The following is a 9,634-nucleotide window of genomic DNA, read 5'->3' as shown; positions in this document are numbered from 1 at the left end:
ATTCCTGCTTTGCAGTTTTCTAGTGGTATAACAAATTCCATAAAAATGGTTTTCGTTGTTCCTGCTTCAGAGTGGTGGGTATTTTTTCCATGTAAGTATCCAGTAAAGTAGGATGCAGCCCTGTCAGCTTTTCACTAGACACTGGCTCCAGGGTGTGATACCGCATCCTTTATTACACAATGTAGTTCCTGGTTTGGACACAGGATTTTGTTTCCTTCAAGGTTATAGTCTCTCAGAAAGTGCAGACAGACTTCAGCTGGGGGGAGTTCCATCTCTTAAAGCCGTTTTAAGCTTTCTTTAACAATGCTGGTTTCTTGAATAGCTCCCAGACACCTGTGCAGTGTCACTTCTTTGTATACAGGTTGAAAATACAGTGTAAGGCCATTGTATGAAGTATATTAAAAGGGAACCCTTGGGAGGAAAGCCAGAAATTATCAAGTTTTTAGGTGAAACAATGGCAGTTGTTGATTGAAAAAGCGGGACCTTGTTCTGAATTCTGCTTACAGTTTTGTCTCTTATTTGGGGAGGTAGCTGAAGGCTTGAGAAAATGATATGGTGCATCCAGACCTACAGCTCAGTGTTTCTGTCATTGGCACTGTTGCAAGTCAACAGTCTGTGCAAAATTAATTCACCTGAGAGGTACTGTAGTGGTATAGTGGCTAGTTGAGTTCTCAGAAATTGAGATTCACGCATAAACTTTTTAAATGTAGTTGTTGAACAATGATGAGAGTGGAATGAGCTGAGGGCAGTTCATGATACCTGCAAATTTGTACATGGAAAATAAGGGGATGGGGTTGATGTGTTCATATGGGTCATCTGGAGTATGCCACTTTCTGTTAGGATTGTGGTCTGAAAGAGATGCAATGTGCTTCCTTGTTTTCAGTATGTGCCAAAGTTTAATCATGTAACTGTTATTGAGTTGGGTGTAGGCTTTCCTGGTTTTTTTTTAATCCCTTCCCTTGTAGGACTCCAGGAACTTGTGTATTGCAAGGTCCTACAACAGAAATACTTGGGTTTCTGGTTCTGTCAGTTATAGGCCTAACCTAATAGCTATCAGAATTTGTGCACATGGGCTATGAACTAGACTTAAAGACCTAGTCCTGCAGAAGCTGTGTGTATAGACTAAAATGCTTATGTCAATTAAATATGACAATCATGTTGACTCAAATGTACTTCTACCCTCTGGATCTAGAAATAAAGTTCACAATCATATGTGTCTGCTACCTATTACATGTTTTGGTTGATGTTTATGAACTACTGGTTAGATAAATTCCTCATCGATCCAAGCTAGGGTAGATAAACTTACCACCACCACTTTAACCAGTAAAAAGAAATTTCAGGGTCTCACTACTGAAAGTTTCTGCTGTGGATTTACCCTATCAGCAATTCGAGGCTGTGGCAAAACTGATAAATAAAAGAACAGATACTTTTGTTTAAAGAAATATTTTAATATAAAATGCAGAGCAAATTGTACAAAGTGGCTGATTCATTATCAATAATCAGTGGTGCATTTTGTGCTCTTGAGGCAGTGTTCCCTTTTTAGAAAGTACCACATGATACTACAGGTTACTGTAAACAAACAAGGTTTACATGTTAATGGCATAGTTTATTTCTACAAAAGGTGTAATTTGGCATTTAAACTTGTGTGTATGTGTAGTTTTTATGTGTTTGGTGCAGTGGTTTGGGGTTTTTTTTTCAATATACTTTACCATAAAGTTGCTATGTTGTCATCATGCCACAACCAATGAAGGATTTTCTAGCATACCAGATTTATAGGTTTTGTGTATAAAAAGATATGAAAAGTACTTGTTGCTATTCAGTTGTTAATATTAGTAATTATTTTAATATCTTACAAACTAGTATACCTCAACATTCCTTCCTTATCATTCATAACGTCTTTTGAACGATCTTTGTAGATCCTTTTGAGGTTGTAAAATAGAAAAGTATAAGCTGTTGAATAATCATGTGAGTGAATGTCTTTTTCATAGTGCAAATAAGTATCAAACCCAAAAGCTCTTCTCTTCATTCAAAGCCACTACTGGAGTGTAACCTTGTTATCACAAGTACAGATAAATTTTTGTTTGGTTCAATTTAATTTACTTTAAAGATTTGGGGGAAAACTTAAAAAAATTAAATCCATGACATTGAAGATGCTTAAAAAAACAGCAGTTTTTAAAAGCTAAAAAGAAAAACTTCAGGATTTCTCCTAGAGGAAGGTATTCAAATGGGGGTGGGAAAGCTCATGAGTAAATATATTACAGGCTAGGAAATAGAACAGGAACTCATTCACCATCACTCATTTTCATGGAAGAAAGTAGACAGTGTTTCAGTTGCAGACGAAGGTAAGGCAATAGTGAATCAGACAGTAATATTTTATTTTTCACAATCTGTTTGCAGATTGACCTTATGAGTTGTAAAATTAATTGGTACATTATGTTTGCCTGGAGCTATGGTGGTGAAAGCAGTGAGGAAAAAACAACAGCCTCCCGGGCCTCTCTCCTCAGAGGAAAACTAGGAAAGCAGAACAGTTCTGAACAAGTGCAAAGCACAGAGTATCTCTTAGGAGTACATCCTCTTAGGTATAAGTCCACAGTGAATTTAAGATTAACTTGAGCTACACTTTTTCTTTCAGTGCTAACAGTAATAAAATGAGGTCGCTTTGAACTATTAACTATGAAGAATCAAGTACTCAAAACTAAGTCATGTTTTTCTTCTGTGTGTAACTTTGATGGCTGGCTTCCCTCCACCCCGCGATATTCTCCTCAGGAACGAAATTTCTAATTTTATGGAGGGCTATATAACTACAGTTACACTGATAGCCTAGCTCCTTTAATTTAGTTAAAACTAAACATTTCCTCATTCAGAAGCATCAGCTGATAGACATTCTAGCAGGTCACTGCTGCTAGACCCTTGAATATTCAGTCTTGCTCCTTAAATGTAGTTTTTTTCTGTTTGTACTGCAGCAATCACTGACCTCCAATTGTCACACAAATATCCTTATCACTCTTTCAGGAAAAATAAAACCTAAGTGATCTTTTAGCCATCTTTTTGTTTCTGCTCTTTTTCATTATCTTGTTTCTGCTCAGATTTGACCAAGTGTTTGGGTATTACAAAAACACTGCCATCGCTACTGCAATGAATGACATACTGGCATGGGTTAAAAGGTCTACCCTGGTCATCCTTCAACCTACTGAAGATGTCATGGTACAAGTTGTTTAACTTTTGCTTCATCTGACTGATTGATCTGCTACACTGAGAGTGCTCCTTTTTAAGGCTCTCCTTTTGTGTTTGAAGATTACACACGTCTTCTTCCAAGTTAAGAATTGCATTCAGTTTGCGTTTACGGCAATTTTGGGCAGCGACCTTGTTTTTTCCTCTCCGTCTGATGTCACGAAGAAGTGATACCTGAGTATCTGTCAGATGGTTCTTTGTGATCATGGTGTTGAAAGAGTCGACAGGCATGCTCACAATTTCATCAACTGAAAATGGTAGTCTCAAAGCTTTTGCGCGATGTTCATCACTGCTAAGGTTTGTATCAGTAGAATTATGGCACCTATCCTTTACTTCATTGGGATTCTTCATCCACATCTGTTGATACGCTGGAGTGGGTGCTGCTTGACTTGGCAGCTGATTATAAGTGTAGTTATGAAGAAACTGCTGAAGTGTGGTTTCTCTAGAACACTCTGTATCACCTGGATATTCCACATGACCATAATTAGTGTGTTCTTGGCAATGGCCTCCAAGAGTCCCTAACCCCTGTGAGGAAGCAGATTTCACACCATTACTGTACTCAACAGCACCTTCACTGCTGACTAAGTAAGAGACTGTGCTGTGACTTGGATTCAAAGACAGTCCCGAATCTGAGCCAGGTTCTTCAAAGAGCTGAGAAACTTCTATAGTATCAAAGCCGTTCTCCAAAGCCAAAGACATGAGTTTAATTTCATCAAAATTATCCTCATGGGCCATTAGGTTTCTAATGTCAGCAGCTGAAAACAACGCTGTCAAGTTTGACCCATGAAGTGACTCTGGATTTGTAATATTAGAACTTAACTGAGAAAAATGTTCTTGCCTTTGTAAATGTCTTGTTTCTGAACTTGATTGAGTGGAGTAGTCTGTTCTTAGTAGCGTGGCATCATGAGGACTGAAACAGTGGTGAAGTGTATGGGTCAGACTTATATTGTGGTGTGAGGATGATGGGTCTCGACCTCTGTTAGAAGTAGCAACTTGTATATCTTCCAGTGAACTCACCTAAAAGATGATGGAGGGAAGAAATACAATCTTATAAAATCAATGCCTCTGCATCTCTTACCTACAGTCTTGATCAACTTGGTTTTTAATATTCCACTATCTGACTTATTAAAGTAAAAATCGTATATGTTAAACTCTTCTTTTAGAAGAGAGAAAGCATAACCTGTGTTAGCATATGGCAACTGGAAGCAGGAAGGGTGCAGAAGAAGAGTGACTGAAGGGACGGGAGAACTCATGAAGGACAGTCTGGGACTGATGAGCATCGAGAAATAGAAATGGGACTGTTAATTACATCAAACTATAGCCCACGTGCTATATCTGATCTGGTCTAAGAAAAAGTCCTTCTGGGAGGAGCAGTCCTGACCCTTTCCTGGTAGTGTTACTGATTCCATGGTGAGCTGGTTCAAGGTGCTAAGCTATTAGAAGATTAACCCTGTAAAGAAGACAAATAGCTCACTTGTGGGATTTAACTAGTGAGTACAGTGGTGTAAGAAAAGAGGAGAGTAGGACAGGAATATTAAGATCATGTTGTCAGTCTCGCAGCTTTTCTTTCACAGTTCATAAAGCTTTTGGGGCTGTGAGCTGCCACATTTGACTTAGCCCCTTAACTGAGGTCTACTGTGTCTACATTTCAAGTCAACTCCTTTACTAACCAGTTTGGAGGAAGTATGTGTGTGTGTCCCCAGATCATACCTTCTGTAAACGTCTTTTGACTTTAAATTACTACTTCATTTTTCTTTACAAAAATAAAGCAGCTGTATGTTCTCAGCCCTGAAGACCAGATGATAAACAAGTGTTTCAGTAGCATTAAGGCCCACTTTTTGTGGGCCTGGGTTATAGTTGCCAAGTCCTAGAAGTCCAAAACCACTATGCAAGATTATGTCAGGGCACTTGCTGACAAGCAGAGTAGTCAAAAAATAGACAATGTAAATGTAAAGAATGTAAATACATCAAGCAGGAAGTGTATGATAGGATTCCTTCATAGCTGAGCATCCCTGTGTTGCTGTAAAGGACTTTTCTGACTGTTGTTCACTGAACAACGTAAAAAGCACTTTCCACAGGGAAGTGATCTACTACTACCAGAACATCTCAAGTTCTCTGTGGTTACTGGAAGCTCAGGTAACAGAAGAAAGTCTTGTCTTATTCCTTCTAGGGAGTTATCTTGTACTAGACCTGTAGTCTGTGAGATAGAGCTAGTATTTTCAATTAAGCCCTTGAAAATAAATATTCTTAGCAAGCTAACTATTGAAAAAGACCCCATACTATGAAGACTTGGTACCTGGAAGAAATAAGTAATCCATTTTCAACAGATAGGTTGTCACAAGATGGCAGTGCATTAATAGTCTTAAAATAAAACATACAGCCATATATTTTTATAGCTACACAAAGGCTACAGCCAAATTCCTTTCAAATTACGAAAACAACAGATAAAACTAAACTGATAAACTTCTGAACCTTGTTAGTGTGCAATCCGTTACCAAAGCTGAACAGAGGAGGAGGCTAATTTATGGGCTAGGAAGCACTATCCATCCTAGAGATTCCCCAAACAAGGTGTTCTAAAGATAAGCATGAACTTAACATGGAAAACACTAATGTCCCTGGAAGGCTCCTACAATGGGAAGCATATGTAAGATGCCCTTGAAATATTGCAAGAAAGGAATATGTAGGGAGTAGCTGTATGGTTAATGGTTGCAGCTATGAACTATGGGAAAGGAGGGATACTCCCATTAAGATAACAACTGGGGTTTGTGAAGATGGGCACCCAGAGAGTAAACAATAGTATCAGAAGCCCAGAAGATAAAGAAAACAAAATGGGTTTGCTCCTAATGCTGACTGACCTGATCTGCAGCGAAGATGGGTCTGTTCTTCTTGAGGGTAGAATCCCTGTAAGCACTTGTGTTGGATGGGTCTAACGTTGTAAAAATTGGTCCATGGTGGACCATCCCTGATCACCTGGAGTGGGGGTGCACGGCGGGGAGCTGGCAAGGCCACTCCTCCTGGCACAGGCTGACCCCCTGCCTCAGGACGAATGTGCGTGGGAAAAAGGAAGCCAGCAGGGCCACTGCTTGGGACACAGGCTGACCCCCTGCGTCAGGATGACTTGGCACTTTTGGGGATATAAAAGGCCCAGGGGTTTGAGAAAGATCAGTAGAAGAGAGGAGGGGGAGAGGAGAGAAGATGGGGAGAGAAGAGGGAGACAGATCCAGCTACCTTTTATGGTTGACATTACCTCCGCGGGGACACCCGCAAAGGAGTGCCTGCCAGCCTGATTGCTCTCAATGCACCTCGGAGCTGGCCTCCTGGTCATCGAACAAATGTGTAGGTTGGTAAGAATCTGTGCCTAATCTGTACTTCGGTAGCCTTTAGTGCTCTGTCTTTCTGGCTTGGGATATCTCTGTGTTTTACATCAGTTTTAGAGCTTGTAATAAACTTTCTCGTAGCTTGGGGTGTATATGTGTGGCTTACGTTCCTTCTCCACCCGGAATCCTTCAATCCTGGAACAGCACTCGACTCAATATTTATGACAACTGTAATCTTTCACCACAAATGCTTAATAGCTGCTAGTGCTTAATAACTCACTGTTGCTCTACTGAGTTGCTGTATAAATATGAACTTGGGTTGGGTTTCAGAAGGGGAATTATAAGTTCTACTATTATACTACAACAGAAAGTTCTGCTATTATTATATTCTACTACAATTATGTTGTCCAGCGGCTCTTTCCAACTTTGAGCACCAGGTCACAGCAAACACAGGACTTCACAGTTTTCATATTCCAGACAAGTTACTGGGGAAAATTTTTCAAGTAGAGCCAATGACAGCTGCTGTAAAAGGTGTGATTTTACAGCATTTACATTTACAGCATTTACAACATTTACTTTATTGTCTTCAGGTAAGTTTAACTATGTTGATTTGCTGATATATTCCCTGGAGTGGGAGCTTATTGGATAAAACAGAGTAAGTCATTATCCAGTAATCACTAACTGTATTCCAATCTATTAGCAATACATGTGCTTTCTCATTTACCTCTAGCATGTTTTCCATCTGCGATGATAGAAGCTGTAAATAGTTCTCTAAGGAAAGAAGAGAATCTACATGGTTGCGGTTGCTCTGTGACAGAAGAAACAGAAACACTTTGTGAAGCACAGTTATTTTACATAAAAGAAGGTAAAAATCCAAGTCTGAGAGGAAATAGAGCACAGCTCTGTGAAATACTGCTGCTGACCCCTGCTATCAAGTCTTTGTCCTGATGGGAGATGTCAAGTTGCTAGAACAAGCAGAATAACTCCATGGCAGGAGTACTCTGCCTCATGACAGCAGAACTGGGCTTGCCTCCTCTCCAAGGCTGCACTTACCCACCACTGTGGAAAAATCAAGGGTTTTGTCAAAGCCTAGCTGCCAGCGCAGTGGTGAACAGAGGGGCTGGCAAGAAACCTGGATTCAATGTTCTCAGCTCTTACAATGTCACAAGCAGATTGAATAGTCTTTTCATTGTAACTCCCAGAGAGAACAAAACCCAAAGTGCAGATGTTTCGGCTAATATTATTATTTCTCTGCCTTGTAGTTACAACACACATGTTAAGATCTGAACAATCCATTTTCCCAAATGTAATTCTACATCTGAGCATCAATCTTTACATGAATGGTGAAAACAGTGTAATTTAGCATCCACACCTCTAGTGTTTGTAGTCCCCAAAAAAATCCTTGCCCACAAATGCACCACCTTCATGATGAAGAAAATAAAACCAATTTGACAAATGGTTAGTTGCAAGCGATTTCTGTAAAATTTAGAACATTTCAACTACATAAACTGTACTGGGGATGAGAGGAGGGCAACTTTTGAAAAGCTGTACATCATTCACATAGTATTGTCTGAAGTCACTGTTCCTTTCCTGCTCTTGCAAGGGACACTCCAAACAAAAAGAGGAAATCAAATACTCTTTCCAAACCCATGCACTCTGTTTCTTCCACTACTCTATCTCAGTAAAAAGATGTAAATCCTCCCTCACTTCCTCCTCACACTTTTCCCTTCCATTTTTCTCATCATTTACTTGATTTATGTCTTCTTCCTCCTCTTGCAGTTCCAGCTGACCATCTCCTTGGTGTGGACAGCAGTCATCCAAAGCTTCTTGGCATGCTTTTAGGTCAACATCCTGAAAAATAAAACAGTTCCATTAAACAACACACTGTCAAAATCCTTAAAATACACTTTTTCCACAGCTACAGCATTTCAAATGAAATATACAACCGTTCATTCCTGTGGATGAACTGACTCTGTGTAGACTTTGGGGGCAAAATGAGACAAACAGCAGTTCAGGAGTGTGGACACTGCCTTCTCTTTCAGTGGCCAGGCACTGAACCCATCTGCAGTGTTAATGGACGTTCATAAAAACTGAAAAGAAATTCGTCTCAGACACATGATGATGTGATTTCATGGAAAGTTCGGGCTATCGTGTCTTCTGGATGTCATTTCACAACAATGTATCCAAGCGTCTCACATTTGGAATCATGACCGTTCACTGTAGTGTACCAAAGGGAATGTATCATTTCTACTGAATGAGCTTAACAATACTGCGCTGTATGGCTTTGAAGATTAGTCTTACTACTGCCACCATTTCTTCTTCCAGCAGATGATATTAAAATATGCCCATGCCTGCTCACACTGATTACTACTGCAGTAAGTTATCCACCCTTCAAAAAAACCCCTGTTTTCACCAATACCAGGGCAGTTTCTGAAGGAGCACGGCCCTGTGACCAGCTTTTCACAACAGTGGCAGTACAGATACAGTGCATGTAAGATTTTCCACAGCACCTATTTCTACATATGGGATCATTTCAATGAAACACTCTATATGGAAATCAGGTAACACAATCAGAACCTTTTCCCCTTAATGTCTCAGTTTTGGCTTTTAGCGAAAATCCCCTGGCTTATGCTGTTAAAGATTTACTCTCTGACATTACACTTTTCTTTCCCAGTGATAAAGAGCAGCTGAAAAATACTGCTCAACAAGAAAATGCTTCTTTCCATGCCCATGCATCATTTGGGATTGATTGCTAGGCTACAGCTAGGGAAACAATAGGAGGGGAGGGGTACCTCCCCTAGAAGCAGCCATATCACGGTTTTTAATAAGGCATTTCTTTCAAGATAGCTTAATTTTGTATTTTGAATACACATCTAATGACAAATGGGTTTAGGTATAAATACTACTTAATTAGTACTGCGCTGCCACGCTTAATGTTTCTGTCCTGTGGCTTATTTTGCATTAATGGTAGCAGAAGAAACAGTAATTGACTTCTAGCAATACCACTATGGGCCCAAGAGCTAAATCAGGACCACATGTGGTTGGCCTCTGTACAGAGAAAAAGACTGACTTTTGCTGATTGTAGA

The 9,634-nt window shown here is 39.8% G+C and overlaps 1 protein-coding gene across 1 annotated transcript; it reads right to left on the bottom strand.

Annotated features, from left to right (window-relative positions):
* Positions 1–3,036: 3,036 nt before the first annotated feature.
* Positions 3,037–8,399, bottom strand: NFE2L3 (nuclear factor, erythroid 2-like 3; the record flags this gene model as incomplete). Its single annotated transcript, XM_010011636.1, has 4 exons — positions 3,037–4,248; positions 5,282–5,461; positions 7,273–7,356; positions 8,256–8,399. Coding segments are annotated over 4 exons (1,620 nt in total), but the record flags the coding sequence as incomplete, so codon positions are not given.
* Between the last annotated feature and the right edge of the window lie 1,235 nt (positions 8,400–9,634).

This window comes from Nestor notabilis, unplaced genomic scaffold, assembly GCF_000696875.1.
Source record: "Nestor notabilis isolate BGI_N333 unplaced genomic scaffold, ASM69687v1 scaffold14763, whole genome shotgun sequence".
NCBI lineage: Eukaryota > Metazoa > Chordata > Aves > Psittaciformes > Psittacidae > Nestor > Nestor notabilis.
This window is presented reverse-complemented; position numbering and strand designations above follow the sequence as displayed.